This window comes from Pogona vitticeps, chromosome 4 (genome assembly GCF_051106095.1).
Source record: "Pogona vitticeps strain Pit_001003342236 chromosome 4, PviZW2.1, whole genome shotgun sequence".
NCBI classification, from domain to species: domain Eukaryota; kingdom Metazoa; phylum Chordata; class Lepidosauria; order Squamata; family Agamidae; genus Pogona; species Pogona vitticeps.
In genome coordinates, this window is record NC_135786.1 from 156,927,252 (window position 1) to 156,947,521 (window position 20,270).

General features: G+C 38.3%; 1 protein-coding gene across 2 annotated transcripts in view; it reads left to right on the forward strand.

Moving 5' to 3' along the window:
* GMDS (GDP-mannose 4,6-dehydratase) overlaps positions 1–19,685 on the forward strand; it is a 393,997-nt gene extending 374,312 nt beyond the window's left edge. For both annotated transcript variants that reach the window (XM_078393409.1, XM_072998554.2), the window contains 2 exons: positions 18,226–18,294; positions 18,908–19,685. In XM_078393409.1, coding sequence (XP_078249535.1) covers positions 18,226–18,294; positions 18,908–18,970 — 132 coding nt within the window. In that variant the 3' untranslated portion in view covers positions 18,971–19,685. The remainder of the gene's footprint in view (positions 1–18,225; positions 18,295–18,907) is intronic.
* The last annotated feature ends 585 nt before the right edge of the window (positions 19,686–20,270 follow it).

The window sequence follows — 20,270 nt, forward strand, 5'->3', positions numbered from 1 at the left end:
ATGGTCACTCTTGAATTGGCCTTCTCACCCACACTAGATGCTGTTCCAAGACCTCTATTCAGAGCACGTTACCATAGTCCCTCGAGACTGAAGGATGCCTAATCTAAATACTGCATAAGGGGTTTTTTTTACAAAAATGGGATTCCAATGAATTACAAATATTTTCCATTCTATATCTAAGTATACATTCAGAGAAGAGGTAATCAAACATTACCTAAAACAATTTTTAAAAATCTGGATGAAAGCCATATTCGTAAACGCTTTCTGTTAAAAGTGAATAGCTGACAACATTCTGTGGAGAGTTTGGCACTAGGTCCTAAAGGTGAACAACAGCTGACTAAAAGGGGGTAAGTACTTTGTTTGGAAAGAGTTTGGGTTCTCTTCTAATCCGTGAAAGAGGAAAAATGAGAAGAACAATTGCACAACTCCTTTCTGATGCTACTTAGGGAAAGGGTGAGGTTTGGGCTTATGAGCCGGTCAGGTTGTTTGGGCAGATAATCTGTGAGGTAATCTTTAGATGAATGGAAATTCTGTTCATACATTTGTAGGAAAGGTGAAGTTTGTACCATAAGTATTTTGAGTGAATCATAACTGTTTGGTTTTCAAGTCCCATAACAGTGAAGACACCTAACTTAAAGCATTTTGGATCTGTGCACTTACATTTTCAGTCTTAATTTTAATGTTCTCATGAATACTGAAACCCACCAGTATGATGATCCTTAGTCTGTGAAATGCAGCTTTCAAAAGGAGAACTAAAATTGAAGTGGGAAAGTGTATACGTTATCTATTATAGTCATAGTGTCCTTGTTGAGAGTTGCACAGGAACTCACATGGAATAAAAATAACTTGGTTCCTTTTAGAGGCATCTCATTGCCAATGAAAGTTACTCTCTCACTGTGACTAAGTCACTTATAATATTTATGGTCATATGTGCTATTAAGTTGCCTCTGTCCGATGGAACCCTGTGAAAAAGTAATCTCCAAAATGTCCTATCATTAAAGCTCAGCTCTTGCAGACTCAAGACTACGTTCCCTTAATAAAGCCAATCCAGCTCACATTTGGTCTTCTTCTTTTTCTTCTGCCTTCAACTTATTTTTTTTTCTAGCAAAACATGTCATCTCATGATGTGTCCAAAGTATAAGATACTACATTCTAATCTTTACCAGCATAAATGCTTAATAGTTTTAGGATAAATCCTGATTGCTTCACCAACCAAAGGGCTCACGCTCCGTGCCCCTCAGCTGCCACCAGTTGATTTCATCAGCAATAACTACTATTAATGATAGACGTCCAGACCACATGTCATTTTAAAAAGAACCAAATAGAAATTGTTTATCAATACAGGTGCTGACAGAACAAGCAATGTTGTTAACTCTTAAATAAGCATTCTTCTTTATCCACCCTCAAACACCATTCTCCTGCCCCAACTCCAAAACTCTCTCAACACTCTAACATTCTAATTCCCTCTCTCAAAACCCTACCTAAACCTTATGTCTATCTATCTATCTCCTCCTCCTGCTGAGTCTCTTATACCCCGTGCCTCTGCCCCTCCAGCACTCCCATTGGTCTGTGTAAATAGCATATGAATATTCATGACCTGGGCAAATGCCACAACTACATTCTAATCTTTACCAGCATAAATGCTTGATAGTTTTAGGATAAATCTTGTGTTCACTAGGCGAGCATCTCTCAGAGTCCATATGGGTTTTTTTTTAATCTCATCCTGTGAGAGTAGAGAGAGAGAAAGAGAGAGGTCTCTCTCAAAGCAAAGGCTCCAGCTTCAATGCCCCTTCTCATAACCCATGGAAACTTCCGCAGCTCTTACCGCATTAATGTTTCAGTTTTGACATCAGCAGAAATGAAAACTAAATTGAGCAACAAGCTTTCTTTGGCCATAGTGGAAGACATTATGGGTTTATGGAGCCCACTTCCCTCCTATGCCCCTGATACACTCGTGGAACAAAAGGGGAACTACATGAGCACTAAAGCTGACATAACTGATTTCCCTCCCACTGAGCTCAATGATATGGAGGAAACCACTTATCCCTCCCATTAGCTCTGCCAGCACAAGCCTACCAGGGGTTTAGATGCTTAGAAACTCCAACGGCACAAACTGGCCCAGCTGTAGAAGGCTCTGTTCTTCTTTGAAGAATGAAAATTTAAAAATCCATAATTTTATATTTGAATGTTTTAATTTTTATTACAAATTTAAGCATAATAAACCCTCTCATGTTCATAACCGTGCTAAACATTTTGTCTGCTAATTAGAATTGGAAGGAGCTCATTGGAATATAAGTGGATCCAAAGTACAACTATCAAAATCCTGCTTGAAAGCATTCCAGAATTAGCCATTGTCATAAAACAACAAAGAAAATAGGACATTTTTATTGCAGCATGTTAAAATTGAGCCATTATCAGTTAAATCATCTGTTTTTCATGTTTCAGAGTGAGAGATGTAGCTGTCATGTTAAGGAATAGATTACCCATCATAAAATTTGCCTCTTTAATGTCAGCACCTCACCAAGAGCCTCTTCAGCTGCTAGAAAACACCAGGAACAATCCATCTTAGGCTGCTGTCACATGACCAGCCTAAACACCAGGAGCAATCCATCAAGTACTGATATTCCAGTTTTGCAGAGTTTCTTATCAATACCCAGAAATGAACTGAAGGGTGCTTAATATTGCTAAATTCAAAGGAACTGTAAATCAGGGTAAGGGAGCTGAACAAACATTTATATTCTCAGATTACAGTATAAGAATAAGATTGTGTCTATATTGTTTAGAACTTATGCTATACACCATTTCAGAAGATCAGTTGCCTTCAGAAAGTGTTTGCAGGTGTTAAACAAAATAAGAGCCAGTGTACTGCCAGAGGGCAGACCATTCTTTTGGGTCCTCCATCAGCTGTATTGTCCTTGAAAGTTAAAGGAAAATCTAGAATTGTGCAAAGGAGTCACTGTTGCATTAGTTATCTTCTAATCTTTGGTTGGATTATAGAATTTTTGCAGTCCTATTTCATGATGAACAATGTTGTAGGTGGATTCTGGGATTTAAATTAGAGTGTTCAAGAAGAGTTCAGATACATTCATTATGCTTGTATTTAGACATGCAAGTTGATTTTAAAAACTAGTTGCTCTCAGTTATTTAACAAAAGGTATCCTGAGTGTTAAATTTCTAACAGATTTGACTCCTGCTGGTTGGAGAAAAGTGAAACAATGGATTGATAACTGACCAGTACAAATTGTAGCTTGACAATTCCTAAGACAAGTAGTTGTCCTTTCTGCACAGACTTTGGTATCATTCTGTAGTGTAAATTTTAAAAGGTAAATTTGAAAGCTGATTATGAATATGTCTGGTTTCTCTCTAAATTTCAGTCCTCAGATCTGATGTGCTTGGGAAATGGTTTTTATGAGAGCTTCTTCTGAGACACTCCTCTTGGCATGATTTTTATGTTTATATTGTTCTGCTGTCATTTAGAAGTTTGGATTATGGTCCCTATATCATTCGTATTAATTCCCTAAAAGTGATATTGTTTAGCTGTGAAGGGGTACTTTCCATAATACAAATAAATTATTTCTACCATGCCCAAAAAAAGAAGCTTTGGAACCTCTTTAGTGAGTGTGAATTACAATTGTGTTTATAAGCAATATTTTACATGCTTGAACTTCTTCAGATGTGCAGCCAAACAGCTGCCTGCTTGTGGGTTTTTTTACACATCTTGTAGCTAAATCAAAATCACACTGCAGAATCCAGCACTCTTGAAAAATACTGCAGATTTGTGACCCTCCCAGAAGGACTTTGGGTTCATGAAATCATTTGAATGGGTCAGAGTTACACTGCATTTTTTTTTCATTTTGTGTAGCAGTATATTCAAATGGAAGCTAGTATTTCCAGTATGTACTCACAGCCTCAAATAGTATTTGCTCTGAGTCACGAAGGAAAGAGTCCAGAGTACCAGTTCAGAATCAACATGGGGCCATCATGATGGGAACTTGCACTTCCATGTGTATACTACTGTTGCCTTTAGTCTTTAACTTTCAGTCTGATAGATAAGATCAGTTTGTTTGTTTGTTTGTTTGTTCGTTCGTTCGTTCAATTTTTATACTGCCCACCTAGCATGTTGCTACCCTGGACAATGTACAGAAAGTAAAGCAAAAATTAAAATAATAAAAAAGACAGGTGGCAAGAAACTGTCAGACAATAGAGAAGAACCCTTCCTCCTCTGCACATTCAATCATTTGAGAAGTACCTCCCCAAAGGCTTCCTTTGAAAAGCTGTGTTTCTAGTTGTTTTTCAATTCCTGAGGTAGCACATTCTGCAAGGCAAGTGCCACAGCAGAGAAGGCCCAGCTTCTGGTTGTTGTTTTCCAGGCCTCTCGAACTATTAATATTCATAAGTGCATGGTCTCTGAAGACTGACTGACTGACTGACTTACTGACTGACTTACTGTCTGTCTGTCTGTCTGTTTATTAACTTATATGCCGCCCATTCTACCCAAAGGCCTCTGGGCAACTTTGCAGGAGTCATTCAGACTTCTCAAAATTGCTGTTGGGATGAACCAGTAACTGCATGTGGCAACATAGAAGTATTTCATGGTAGATGAAGTGGCCTGTTGCCCCCATTTTAGCTGTATGTCCTGTTATATGGACTAATATTGGTTTCAGATACTCAGTGTGAGTAAAATGATGGATTAGAACTCAGGAGACCTCAGTTCAAATCCATGTTTCACCTTGGATTTCCCATGATTGAGTGCATGGGTGATAAATAAAACCACTCCTTAAATATCTCACTTACTTTGAAAGTCCTAGTAGGGTCACTATAAATTGGTTCCTACTTGATGGATCATAACACACATGGATTTCAAGAGAAGAGGCAGAAGGAGATGTGAGTGCTTTTGAAAATATGTCCTGCATGGCTTTGCTTGGCAGTCTCTGTTCTTTGGTGTATCTCTTAGTATATCTCTGACAACTATCATTTCACAAACATTCCTTGCTGCTACTTTCGTACTTTGATTTAAGTCTACATCAAGTCTGTTTATAGTACTGGGAAAGGGTAGTAGTAACATATTAGATTTAAGGGCATTGGCAGTAATTTTTAAAATTCTATCAACAGGGCAAAATGTAGTTTAGTAATTTCTAATAGCAACTCACCTGGTTTTCATTGGGCTTCAGGACTTGTGTTAAATATTAAGTCATCAAACTACTGGTTTTATAGAGAAAGGATTTGCCTGAGAATTTCCCACTCAGACTTACTTTCACTCAAATGATAAATTCTAACTCACCTTGCTGTTCTGTGACTCCATTGTGGAACATCTAAACTATCCCAAGTGCATGCGCACTGCAACAAGAGCAAATAGTGCCCATGTATTTGGTATTTTCAATTATCCAGGTCAGAAAATTAGAGATGTGAGTACCTTAGTTTTCCTTTAATAGTCATTGTGTGAATGTGCATATGTGTTACGTATGCAAATAAAATAAACCATATTTGTGGGAGTGGGGGTGGAGAAGAGTTGTTCTTACTTAATCCAAAGAAGTGTCAAACAGAATCGGTCTGTATCATAGGTGGCCTTAATCCTGTAATACCTATTACAGCCAAAATTTTGAATTTTTGTAAGTAGTAGAAATAAAATCGCTTTTTAAAAATCCTGAACCATATTTTGCTGTACCCCGATACCCAGTGTAGTGTAGTAGATAGAACGATGGACTGGAACTCAGGAGAGTTGGATTTGAATCCACACTCAGCCATGGAAACTCACAGGATGTGGTCAAGCCACTCCTTAAATATCTCACTTACCTTGAAAGCCCTATTAGGGTCACTATAAGTTGGTTCCGACTTGACAGCATGTAACAACAGCAACAGTGATGTCTACAGCCCTAAATACATCTATTCACAATTCCCTTTATATCTAAAGGGGTGACCTATGCAGTCAATAAGCCTTTATTATTTATTTAAAATATTTTTAACCCCAATTTCTCCTTAAAAATGACCCAAGACAGCTTACATCATTAAAATACAATATTTAAAGCCAAAAAAGTAAGTATACGATTACTAAAAAGTACAAAATACGAAATTAAAAGATGGTCAACAAACGCAAACCCCTTTCAGGCATCCAATCACTTAAAGGAAAGCTTGCCTGAAGAGGAAGGTCTTCACTTTCTTCTGGAAGGACAGCAAAGTTGGGGCCAACCTGGCTTCTTATGGAAAGGCGTTCCAAGGGAGTCCCCCACTCTGTCCATTTTGCTTTCAGCACATGAAATCAACAGTCTAAAGAGGAGAAGGCTGCTGTTTCTGTGTAGCTTTTCCAGATGAGGCAGATCCCTGATTTTTGGGATGAGATTTTTCTCCTTTTTCTAGTAAAACAGGAGGCATCTAATTCTTCTCAGTTATTTCAGAGTACAGCACATGTAATATGGGCTCAAGCAACAAGAAGCCAGATTTCAGTTGAATATCGGGGGGAAATTTCCTAACTGTTAGAGCAGTATGGAACCAATTACTTCAGGAGGCAGTGAACTCTATAACTCTGGATGCATCCAAGAGAAAGTTAGACAGCCATTTGTTACTTTAACATAAATTCCTGCAGCGACCTGAAGGTTGGGCTCAGTGGCCTTATATGTCCCTTCCAACTCCATTATTCTATGATTCTATTATACTGTTACACTAGAACAGCAATTAAACATCAACTTAATTGTTAAAATTTTGTCCTTCAAATTTAACCTTGACTGAATTGGATCTGTGAGCTCACTCACACTTACTTAACCATTTTAAACCAACCTTTCCATTTTTAAGTGGTGATATATCACTTTGAACAGAAGTAACAGAAAACCTGTTCCATTCTGAAGGAAATCAACCCTGAGTGCTCACTGGGAGGACAGATCCTGAAGCTGAGGCTCCAGTATTTTGGCCATCTCATGAGAAAAGAAGACTCCCTAGAAAAGACCCTGATGTTGGGAAAGTGTGACAGCAAGAGAAGAAGGGGACAACAGAGGATGAGATGGTTGGATAGCATCATCGAAGCTACCAACATGAATTTGACCAAACTCCAAGAGGGAGTGAAAGACAGGAGGACCTGGCGTGCTCTGGTCCATGGGGTCACGAAGAGTCGGACACGACTTAACAACTCAACAATGGGAGGCTGGTTGCACAGCAGTGTGTGAGTGGGTGTGCCAGTTCCAAGGGATGAACCCGCATTAGTTGCAGCTGAGACAGGGATATTCGTAGTCATTTACAAATACGAATATCCCCACCTCTAGTTAGTAGTTTGATGTGGTGGTAGAAAAAAACCAAATGCAATACTTCGTTTCTTTGACAGAACTATAATGACTAGCTCAAGGTACCAGTCTACGTATTTCGCGTCTCAGTTCTGGGCCTCACAATTTAAGAAGGATATCAGAATATGTCCAGTGGACAGTGACCAGGACTAAGCCATATGAGGAATGATTGAGGGAACTGGGTGTGTTTAACCTGGAGAAAAGAAAACTGAGAGGTGATATGATAATCACCTTCAAATATTTGCAGGTCTATCATGTAGAATAGACTGAGCAAGCTTGGTGTTTGTAGCTCCAGAGTGTAAGGACCTAAAATTTCAAATTAGGAAAAAGGAGATTTCACATAAACATTAGGAAGAACTAACGAACAGCAAGAGCTGTTCCACAGTGGAGTGGACTGCCTCAAAGGGTGATGGACTTTCCCTCACTGAAGATTTTTAAACAGAGGTTAGATAGCTATCTGTCAGAGGTGCTTTAACTGTGGATTTCCTGCTTTGGCAGGGGGGTTGGAATCAGTGACCCAGGGTACCTTCTAGCTTTGCAGTTCTGTGATTCTATAAAAAGACATCGCCTCTTCATAACAGCATGAATGAATATTTGCTTAGTTTATAAATTAGCGGCATTCTATGTTGTTAAGATATTAGTTAGGACTGGAGGCATGTACACTTCAGGAATAAATCCCTGAATTGTATTCCTAAAAATCCATATGGTGGTTAGTATTTATATCTTGAAGATGAGCACACAAATGTGAACTTAAGCACATATGCGACATAAAATTTAAGCAGACTGGATCTCCTCTCCTTCCCTATTCCCCAGTGCCAGTTCCTCTTTAAGGGCTAATGAAGAGAAGACTTCAGTATTTCTGTTTCTTCTGGATGTAAAGGAAGCTTGGTAATTAGGGCTGGGTCATTTGGAAATGACAGTTTTTCCTTTTCTGAAACGTTCTTCCATGTTTGCTGCAGGGTGAAATAATTAAGATTTTTTTGATAGTGGGTCAAAAATGCCTTTCTCCGTTGATGGTATTTAAACTAAGAAGTTCATAGGAAGGACACACTGACATCAGCATTCTGTTCATTTGATGATGATGCCCTGAAAAAATAATGGAGCATATAGATATTTTAATAACACAGATCTTTGTTGTACTCCTGATATTAGGGGAATGAAACTGCTACGGGCTTATTGATCAGATAATTTCAATGGTTACAGTTGCTCAGCTGTACAAAATATGGCAGAGTCAACAAAATATAAAAATATGGCAAACTTCCTCAGATTAGGTTAAATCCAACATTAGTTCTACCTAGAGTAAACCCATTAAAATGAATAAGTTTTTTAGTCACAAGTGACTTACATTCCATTGATTTCAATTAGTCTGTTCAGTGGGACAAATTTTGGATTTAGTCAATTTTTCAGAATTTCCACACCAAATGTAAACAAAGAAGTATAAATATTCAAGGAGCCATTTACACCACAGTGCTACTAAACAGCCTCTCATCACTTCAGGACAAGATGCTGTGCTTTCTTTCATGTATTTTTAGAAATACCAAGGTTGCAAGACAGCAGAGATTCTTTAGTATCATGGGCATAGCTGGTAAGCCTGCATGAAAAAAGAAGAAGTAATATGGACAGTACAGATAGATATTGCAGAGCCAGCGTTATGCAGTTGATAGAGTGTTGGACTAGAACTTAGGAGATCAATGTATAAACCCCTGCTCAACCAATGGAAACTTACTGATGGCAATAATAAAACTACTCATTAAATGTCTCCCATACCTCAGGAGCATTACTGGGGCCCCATAATTTAGAACTGACTTGACACCAGATTACACATAGAGATAGATACCCATGGATAGTCTAAAGCAAGGTGATGGTGCTTGAAAATTAGATATAAGATGAGAAGAAACAAAGAGTCTTCAGACTAGTAATGGGTAAAGTATGGGCCTCCAGAGGTTGTTGAACTGCAGCTTCCATCAGTTTTAGCACAGCAAATCTTGAGAAATGCTGGGAGTAGGCAGGCTGAATCTTGGACATGCCTGCCTTAGTTTGAAAGAATGAGATTGTTTTAAATATTTGTGTGGAGTTGGTAGAAACAATTGCTATTGGCTTGAAATAAAGACCAGGTGGCAGGATGTTGTATTGAAAGGAGCAATGGTAAATAGTAAGAGGCTTTGTAAATCAAGGCTATGGCCCATAGAAGCTTTCTTTCTTTCCACTGGTGTCCCATAAAGGCTGTGGCACACAAAGAATAAAAGAGCACAAGACAAAAATGGTAATCAGAAAGCAACAGAGAAATTCACGACACATTTAAATAATAAATAATATAAGCTCATACTGGCTGGTATGAGCTTATGTTTGCAGCATTCATGCAGCCTTAAAGATACTGGTATACCACTTTTCCTAAGTTGGTATCGGTTTATTTAAAAAAAAACAAAGCAAAACACAGTTCTTTAAATCACATAAAATGTAATCCATAGTGTAATTATCTTCAGTTTAGCTTCTAATAAACCTAAATCAGATATTAGATAAAAACAAGGTGGCTAAGTCATCTGGGTCATCTCTCCATTGTGGACATTTCCTTGAAAGACAGAGAAGTGGGGAGGAAAGGCAAGTTCATTCTTCCAAACTCACATTCATATCCTCTTGTTATAGAGACAGGCCAGTAAGAGTCGGCAGTAGGGAAAAAGATCATCAAGACTATATATAATTGCAAAAAACACAAGCAAACCTAGCACTAAGATACTAGCATCAGAATACTTCATGGATGGTCCTATAATTAGTAGGGCAAAACAACCATCTTAAGCAACAGCTTCTTGGGGGAGCACCAGTGGCAGCTCCCTTCAGCTCTTTCTCCTGACTCTTCTAGCTTTTTCCCTCTTTTAGAGGTCAGAGCTATGTAAACTACAGCGCCTGCTCCCTTAAATGGGCCTGCTGAGCTCAGATGTGGTAGAGATTCTTATCTTGTTACCTGTTTTGAAATGAAGATCAGCTATCAGTTCACTCCATGCCAATGCATGGAGTGGAGGGAGGACAGAATCTTATTCTTTGTCTCAGGTGGCAGAATATCTTGAGCAGACCCTGAAGTGTAGTCTAGTAAAATCATTTACCCAAGTTAATCAGACAAAATTATATGGAAACCATGAAATTATACTGTTGGATTGAGAAAACTATAAACCAGGGTCCAAATCTTCCTTTTGTTTACTTTCATCTAATCCCGTTAAGTTTTTATGTCAGCCAGCCCAGTCATGTTCTCTTATTTTTCCAGGCCTTCCAATAGATTTTCTTCCTGCTGTTCAATTGACTCTATTAGAAAACAGGTTCTCACACCCTTTTACAGTGGGACCTCGACTTACGAACATCCCTACCTACAAACATTGCGACTTACGAATGGCTCCATTCACAAAAATTGGCATCGACCGACTAACGGAGCCTTGACCTACGAACAAAAAAAGGCCTTTTTGCCTTCAGAGGTCGAGGTTCTGTTCGCAAGTCAATGCCAATTTTTTCGAACGGGGTGATCTGCACCTTCGGAGGTCTCCAAGGGCTCCCCCCCGACATTCAAATGTCCAGCCCTTTCCCCCTGCCTTTTTGCCTTCAGAGGTCTCAAAGGGCTTCCTCTGATATATATGCTGTGAATGTTCCCCTTTCCCTTAACATAAATTAGCTAGCCTTTGCTCTTAACATGTCTCTTAAGGGTCTCATTCTAAATATGGAATTATAGGGCCTGACTGTCAGTTTGAAATATTCATTTGAAACATCATGGTTGTAGAAGGAAAAAGTAGAAAATGCTCCTTTGGGACAAAGAATGCATCAGGAGTAGAAGAGAAGTTTTGTGAGGGCATGTTTTGCTGTAAACAAGCACCTGCAAAGGGTTATGCTTTGTAGTGTCCTACTTGGACTCGCATATTAAAGCTGTCATCAAAGCATATCTGATTATTTTGCACATGGCTTTCCTGAAAGGATGTTATGATTTTCTAGATGTTTGGTGGCTGGTGATAAATTAGACTTTTATGATGTCATGTGAAAGGCCATTGCTTGGATTTCCTCTTCTGTTGAGCATGCTGAGGGATACTGTTGGAATCTTTCTCTGAATACAAAACTATTCCACCTTCTTTCACTTTAACCCTTTCCTTAATAATTTGCTTTGTACCAAGAAAGTAAATGCAACATGAATTATATAAGAATGTTTTGACAGTTATAGAAGACATGTATTTATCTATCGTTTTAAAAAGTCATAAAATTCCCTCTGTTAAACCCTTTTACATTATGCTGTTGATTGTAAATAAATAAGAAGCAGTAACCGTGCTTAGCCAGTTTCCCAGATTCATAGAGGCATAGACTGCAGATTACTATCATGTTGTCCCTGTGTGATTATACCAGGGCCAGGAAGACCTGTGACTATTAATCAGAAATGTCTAGAGATAGTATCTCTCAACCTAGACATATACTGATACAAGATATCCATATAAATCAGAGCCTTGTGACTCCCTTTACATGCTTTAAAGTACTTGTGTCCTTCAAATAGAGACTATTTTATGTGCTCTAGTCTTCTTAGAGCTTTATGAGTACCATGAGAACAGTTCAGTGACATCATTTATCATCTGTGGAAAGCTGCAGAATCTGACATTTATAAGTGATTATGTACAGTGCCAGAGGAAGGACTTTGTACACTCACAAGACCATAGAACTGAAAAGGAGTAAATAGCTATTTTCCTAAGAGGCAGGACAATCCATCCATCAGATGCTCATCAGTCCAAGAGACCAAATTGCTGGCAGGTGCTTCAAGCAGAGATTTTTCATTTAAAGATACTGGTAAGAAGTTTAGAGTTTTACTATCCCAGAGGCATCTGGTGGGGCCACTGTGAGATACAGGAATCTGGATTGGATGGGCCCATCAGGGCTCATCTTATGTTCTTATGAGCAGGAAAGCACACTACATAAGTGCGCTACAATCCATCCCTGGCTGCCTTATTCCAGGGATGGAGTGTAGCGCAACAAGTTACAGTTCCTTGTCTTCTGGAGGTGTGTACTGATGGTAATAATAATCTTGACATAAGAAAAATGACATAAGAAAAATGGCAGGCTTGCCTCCTTTTATGAGCAAGCTGGACCAAAGCACGGACTAGGCAATAAGCAAAGGAGGTTGTGTTGCAGGCATGTAGAAGGAGTGGTCAGAGTGACATCACTGGACACTAGATCACAACAATCGTGTCCTGATGCCTCAGTGCCCCAATAACACAAGACCATGTATTACTCATACCTCATTTTGATTGGTGTCCTGCAGGATTAAATTCTTGTTATGTTAGGGGCCCATATGAGAATTACAGAATGTGTATCTGCCATCTTCTCATAAAAGTTAGAAATAAACACACACATGTTTTACTATTGTAAAAGAAACGGGGTGCAAAACTAATAATTCTGATGTTTTGTGCTTGGCCATGTTGTCACACCTAGGGATAAGAACACTTATATTTTATTTGCATGTTCATTTTTGATGTGACAAAATAAATGCAGGTTGATATTACCATACCATTTGCAAGCAGTGTTTATTAAATAAATGATAAAGTATTTGGGGTGCGCTGATGATTTCTAAAGAGCAAACCTCAATTGGTAGATATTTGCTTTGATGTGGCAAATGCCAGCAGTTGTCATGTGACAGCCAGCTCAAACAACATATTCATATCAGGAAACCAGGATAATAAAAAATACTTCATGGTAATTTAAATGCATCAAAATGTAAAGTGATTCAACCTGAGGCTTACACAGTGAGAGAACACTAAGGCCATATCCATCTCATTTGCTGGGAATACAATATGATTTTAACATAACTGAGGGTAATACTTCCTTCCTCTCCTCCATGTTGAAATGGTCTAACGGGCTAATCCGAAGCCTGTTGAAATTAGTGTTATTGACCTTAGTGGGGTTTTGATTAGCCTTCCCATGGGAGGGTTATTTGGGTAACAAACATTTTTTTGCCGAGGGAAGCAGTCACATAATTTTGCCTGTGTTTTCATTGCAAGCCATGTGATTAGGTTGACATACGCAGAAAGATAAGGCCTGCATATGCTCTCTGTAGAGACAGATATGTTTTATGTCCTTCTGTTGATTAACTTGTGTGCAGTTTCCATCAAAGCAATCAAACACCAAACGACACTGCAAAAAGCGCCCACTCCCTCTGTGTTGCTCTGTTTGCCATTTTATCTCCATTGTCAGTGTGCTTGTCAAAGCCTATGCTGACTGACTCTCTTTCCCTGAGTTTGAGATGAAGTATTGTTTTAATACTGACGGCATTCTCTTGGCCCCTCTAATGGACAATGCCAACAGTTCCCAACTTCCTGAGCAAACCAGACAGACTGCTGTTTTCTTCTTGTCTCTTATCACTCCCTGTCACTGAAGGAAAGATCTGGATTCAGCTCCAATTTGCACTGATATACTGCAGTGTGGTATGAAATGGGGTGCACTGGCTATTCATCACCATTATCATCAATGTTATGTTTCTTGGGATCTGTGTGCCTTAGCTTTTGGGAGACATTAAACTGAAGATTAATAGGCAGGTTTGGGTTGAATGATGGAAAATGATAGGTTTACTTTTCCTGGTTTCTTACTGACTTAACACTGTCCTGGGAACATTTTAATGGGGTCTTATCCTAAGATGTGCTAAGTGTCAGTAGAGTCATGAAAAGCATGGATTGATTTAGAAGTTCAGTATTTTCAGAATCACTCCCTAATGCAAGTCATCTTTATTTCACAAACACACACACAGCACCATCCCAAAAATAGAGGCTGATTGATCTCTATGTTTTTGAACGTGAAAAGCTGTTTTGTTCCCATTAGGAAGTGGTCTAGCCTTTTACTGGAATAAAAACTACTTTGTATCTGTGTTTGTAGGAACTACTGGCATTTTCAGATCTTCAGGGTTGTTCATAAAAATTCTGCCTTCCTAAAAAAAGTTAGCCCACTTGCAATACATTAAAACAAATTTAAATGAGGAATCAAATTCACTGACATTCTTCTTTCTCTCTGTTATTGTACTTGTTCTAAAACTTTGCTTTTCTAAAAATAGTGATGAAATAGATGAAAACTGAATACAATTTGTAGATGCCCTTCTCAAATTCCTACTGCTGTTTAAGAATCGTTACCTGTAAGCTTCCCATTCCAGAATGAGAGAAGCTAAAATATATGTATGTAGTTTCATTTGCTTTTGATGAGTCCACAGGGCAAGAGATCTGTGGTGAAGCTGTGGTGCCTTATTTACAAATACGGGTACAAATATAGAAACATTTATGTAAATGAGATCATACTGAAGGCAAATAAAATATTCCTTTGGGAAGTAGCAGATCCACTCATAGAATGTCAGATCCCTTAGGAGCATTTGTATAGACCCCTCTTAAGGCTGTGCCTCAATTTCAGCTAGAATTTCCCAGTTTATTATTTTATATCAAGCTTCAGATTATCTATGCAATCTCTCTCTTACTTTGAAGGGCATTGCACCAGCAGTTAGTAAGAAACATTAATATTGCCCTGTGAAGTCCCTGGGTACCATCAAGTGATGCAGAGGACCAGGTCACAGTGACAGGCAAATTTGGGAACTGGGGCTGTTTATTTCCACAATCCATGGCAGGTTTCTAAAATATTACTTATAATTCTTTAGTGAACGTCATCAATTCTTCTGTAACACAAATCTGATTAAAATTGTTGTACACCCTCCTAAAACCTTTACATAGGATGGGATGTAATTCTGAATAGATGTAACAACTTCTTCCCCAAAACAAAAGCTCTTCCTTAGACAGAACGTACTATTTGTTTAATAACCTTTTTAAACAAAAGTATGCTGTATACCAGCTTGCTGATGTATCTCTTTCTTTGCATGTTCCAGCTGATACAGCAACTCTCAAGAATATGTTTAATCTTAATACAAACAAAACACAATCCTCCCCTTTTTGAAACTCTGCTTGCTAACAACTCCCTGGGCTTCTGCTATGAAGCTTTCAAATGCTCTGCTAAACAAAATTGAATTAGACAGTAATAAATTGCATAATGAAACCAGACCGTTCACCTAATGAGCTAAAATAAAAGCTATGATGACACCCAGAACCAGCACTCATAAAAGACGATATGTACATAGAAAATGATTTGCTTTTTTCCTCTACATTTGGTGCTTTATTGGTTCCTCAATGAAAAATATGCCGTCTTCTAAGTTTATAAAACTGAAATACCAGAAGGTCAGTTCTAAATTGTGTAGCATTTGACACTAAACCTGCAATTACAAATTGGGAGGATGGTTTTTAAAAAGCCTTACTAGATAAACTCACACTTTCCCCTGTTGTAGAGAGATCATATCACAGTTAAGTGAATTTAAATCTGTGGGAGATTTGTACCGTAGTGTTAAACAGCAACAATTTGGCTGTTGGCTTTCAGCTGCTTTGCCAAGTCCTTGGTTTTCTATAGGTTAGTTTTCCAAGAACAGGTTGTAACTCACATTTTAAACTTACTGATTTTAAGCCTCCTTTTCCTAGTCACAGAACATAAAGGATATGGTGCATTTTCTTCTGCAGCATGCACTTAGAAAGCAAAACACTTCATTTTTTAAAATTTTTGTTTTGACTTTTGTTCAGCTACTAATTGGTAAAAAGCAACTATGTTGCTTTGGTGGTTTTGTTGAGCCCTGAGTGTCTACCTCCATACCAGGGTGAATTCTTCAGAAAGCCCCTTGCAGAGTTTCCTCTCCATCCCCTCCCCATCCCCAGCTATCATGCATATTTTTAGAGCCCAGTGGCAACAAAGCAAAAGCATTCATAGGAAAAATAAACAGTAACCTAGGCTGTGCTTTGAACACAAATTTATTTTATGTTGTATGCTAGCAGAAGCAGAAGAGTGACAGAACCACATTTGACTTGGTCAATCAGCATTTGAATTTGAGAACATTTATTCTAGGTGTGTGTTTTTTTAATTATTTCATTCTGGGATTTCATCCTCACTTCTTGTAAATGTTCTGTTCTCATTGTGCCTTAAGAAAGCAAAGTCCTGGCCCAGAACATCTGTCTGCTCTTGAGCTGCCATGCAGACTCCAGTTCAGACTGAATCTGGAAGCCAAATAGGTGCATATCTCATTTCATTGAACAATTTTAATAATGTCGTTGAACAGTGCTTTTGCTCCAAGTCCTCCCCTCCCCATTACCTTTTTCTAAGGTAAATGTAGTTACTCTGTTTTTCCTAGCACAAACTGCTTGCAGAAATACGAACTATTAACCTCTATGGCTGCAAAAGAAACCCCTCATGCATTTACTCAAGAGACCATTGAATTTTACCCATTACAATCTGACCTTGTGCAATTATTTTTACCACTAGATGGTAAGAAATAACTTATAGGTAATAACAAAATGAATCTTTGACCATGTTTCCAGTGAGGTAGTCAAGTTAGTCTGTCTTGGTATGTTGATAGAAATAAAAAGGGGGCATACAGCAAAGAAAAGCAGAGGGGGAAAGAAAGGATGGAATGTTGTGACACCTTAAAGACTAACAGATTTGTTTCACTTTTGTGGATCAAAAGCTGCTTCCTCAGATTTGTTTGCAACACTCACAAATGCAATGCCTTTTACAGTATATTCAAAAATAAGTCCTACCACAGCCCACTGGCCAGATCCTAAATGTGTTTAGGATTGTAGCCTTAAACTGGATTTTGCGGTCCCTCCATCAATAAATAAATAGGTTACAGTGGATAGAATTTACACATCTGTTTATACACAGCTTGGCTCTACTTGCGGCTGGTATCAGCAAAATTCTGAAGTAACATGATACAATTTTTCCTGTGCAACTGGCATCACTTTCAAAAAGTGTATTAAGACTTATCTGAAGTATAGGAATGCTCATTTGAAGTCCTTTCCTTCAATACCAAAATGCATCAGTTATGTGGGTGGCCCATAACAAAGACTGTGGTGGTATGTTGGTGTGTGTGTCTGTGTGTGTGTATGTGTACATTCCGTCTTGGTAGGACAATAGCTCAAACAAATGTGTTTTGTTATGTTTTTGTTAATGATGTTAAGGACATATTTAATTGTCTGTAACTGTGGATTGAATGATTAAAGTCTATCAATCAAAACCTTTTTAAAATGTTGTGTCCTTTGTTCTATTTGAATTAGCAGTATTTGCAAGGAAATTATATAATGTTCTTGTAGTCTTCTTGAGATCGTTTGTGACCATTTTTCCCTTTATGAAGCAAAATCATTATATAAATCCTACAAATCTCCTAGTCCTATTTTTTTTTTAAAAAAACAACAACACCTAATTGTTTCAATTGTAAAATTGTGTTTCTTAACTGTGGGGTTAATCTGCAGTATCTTTTAGTAGTCAGATAGATTGTAAGTAAAGAAAATTGCAGTGTCACATTTACTTTTCAATTTATTTCTATACTTTAACTGTGGAGTAGGAATGGAGGCAGGTGAAACAGCTCTTCCAGTAGCAGGCCTTGGGAAACTATGATAAAACAAGGTGTTCTCTATTCAGGAGTCATTAATTGTTCATATGCTGAACACTTTGTAAATGCAGGATGCCCTGTACAGCTGATTTTAAATGCTGCCGCCTTGTGATTTGTAAGCCACAGCACTTTCAAGTGAAATCACAAAACTTGGGAAAGGGGGGATGAGGTGGTTTGAATTTCTGAGGATCATTAGCACTTTCCAGAAACTATGTGTGGATGGAGGAGGTTCTAATGAAATTGGAGGGAGGTGATGTCTATCATCAGTTTTGTAAGCATCATGTTGCTCTGCAGCATCTGAGGCAGACTGAAAAAGCTAAAGGGTTCATAGCTCAGACTGTGCTTCCATTCTGTTAAGGACAAATTGTTGAGCTCTGTGTGTGTGCATGTGCATGAAAGAGAGATTCAAGGTGCTCTGCAAACACTAGGAAAAAAGGCACAAATAAAATATCTTGTTGGGTCTTTCTTTTCTTTTTTCTCCCCTTATTGTAGGATTTTCTTCAAGGTGACTGCACCAAAGCAAAGCAAAAACTCAACTGGAAACCCAAAGTCACTTTTGATGTAAGTTCTCTTTGTTTTGTTTTGATTGCAATATGTTGCAGGTTGCTGGCCCAAGCATGTTTACTTGCAAGTAAGTCTCACTAAATCCAGCAGATCTTAATTCAGAGCAAAGCAGCAGAAGGCTCCTTTTCAGCTGGATCATGCCATACATATAGGAACTGTGTCCTATAGACACACACACACACACACACACACACACACACACACACAGAGTCTATTTCTTCTGAAATTTATAAAATGGTATAGGCATTGGTGATGGTGGGGATATTGTAACTATTTCAGTTTGTGCGCACACAGCTAACAAAACCAACATTATTAAACTAACCAAAATAAAGCTTTAGATTTTCTGTAGCACATTTTGCAGGCCAAATGCTGGGCCATGTGATATTCCCCCCAAAGGGAAGACTGTTACTGAGGATAAAGGGGTAAGTTAAAATGGATACAAGAAATGAAATGTGTAGATCTATCTCAGAAGATGATTAGAGTACCAATTAGAGAAAAACAAAATTTTGGCAGAGGGAGTTGGGTGATTTGGTGGGGAAGTAGCTTTCACTCGAAACAGAGAAAGTCATAACGTGTGTTTGTGTGTGTGTGTGTTGCTTCCTTCTGGCAGGAATTGGTGCAGGAGATGGTGAAAGCAGATGTGGCACTTATGAGGAACAACCCCAACGCATGAATCTGCTCCTTCTTTTTTTCCATACTCCTCTGTCAGCCAGACAGAACTGAAACTCCCAGAGATGAGCCCTAATTATGAATCACACCACTGACATTTTGGGGGTGGGGATGACAATCAGTTCAATGGGTGTTGGATGATTTGCTGCCATTTTATTTCTCTGTACTGTGCAGCAGGTGGTTTGTTTTTTAATAAAATTGTATTCTTTTTTACATAAACCTACTACCACACAGAAAAAAACCCAAGAAAAATACAGTTACATATCATATAGTGCCACCACCACCTTCAGGGCTAGCATTAAACTTCATTCAATCCATTTTCCCTCCAAAAATTCATTGTTTCTTCCCTCAGTGTATACCCCTTCCCTCACCGAAATTCATATTCCAGGAATACACTCCATATTTTCCCAAAATCATTTATTGTTTCTTCCCTCGGTGTATATCCCTTCCCTCTCCGAAATTCATATTCCAGGAATACACTCCATATTTTCCCAAAATCATTTTTATTGATCTCTTATGTTCATATCATATGTCAGTTTATCATTAATTGCCATATCCCATAATTCTTTATACCATTCCTCTAAGCTGAATTGATTATCATTTCTCCAGTTTCTTGCAAAAATTAATCTTGCAGCCGTAATCATTATTACTATTAAATCCTTATTTTCTTTCAACAATTGATCCTTCTTAACCAAATTCAATAAAGCCATTGACAGAGACGTGCAGCAGGTGGTTTTTCCTCCCTCTTACCAAATCTCAGCCATGCATCACAGCAAAGAGCAGGTTGAAATGGTGGTGGGTTTGCTTCTGATCTTTGACTTGAAGGTGAACACTAGACTGTCATTCCAGTTTATTCCATTCCTTTTTAATATTCAAAGTAAAATTCCATAAATTAAATGCCTTCTTCATTCCGAGGGGATGGGAAAAAGGAAGGGAGAATTGTACTTGCTTTGCAGGGTTAGGGTTTATTAAAGATAAAATAAAATAAATCTCTGGGACTGATGGATTTTGCCACAATTAGGTTTCCATTACTCATAGCTATATTCGCCCATGTAAGTATATTTATGTCTGAATGTTACATGGTATCTTTAATCTCACAGACTGTCAATGGTTTGGAAATACCAGCATTCATTCTCTCTCGCACGTGCACGCGCACACAGAGAAAGAGAGAAAGAGAGAATCCACATGTGGATTACATACTATTCTGTTTCCGAAATAAGGAGCTTTTCACAGGAGGAATATAATATAGGAAGGGTTATTATATCTAGAGTGTTTTACTTACAAGCTGCAGGCATTTCTACAGT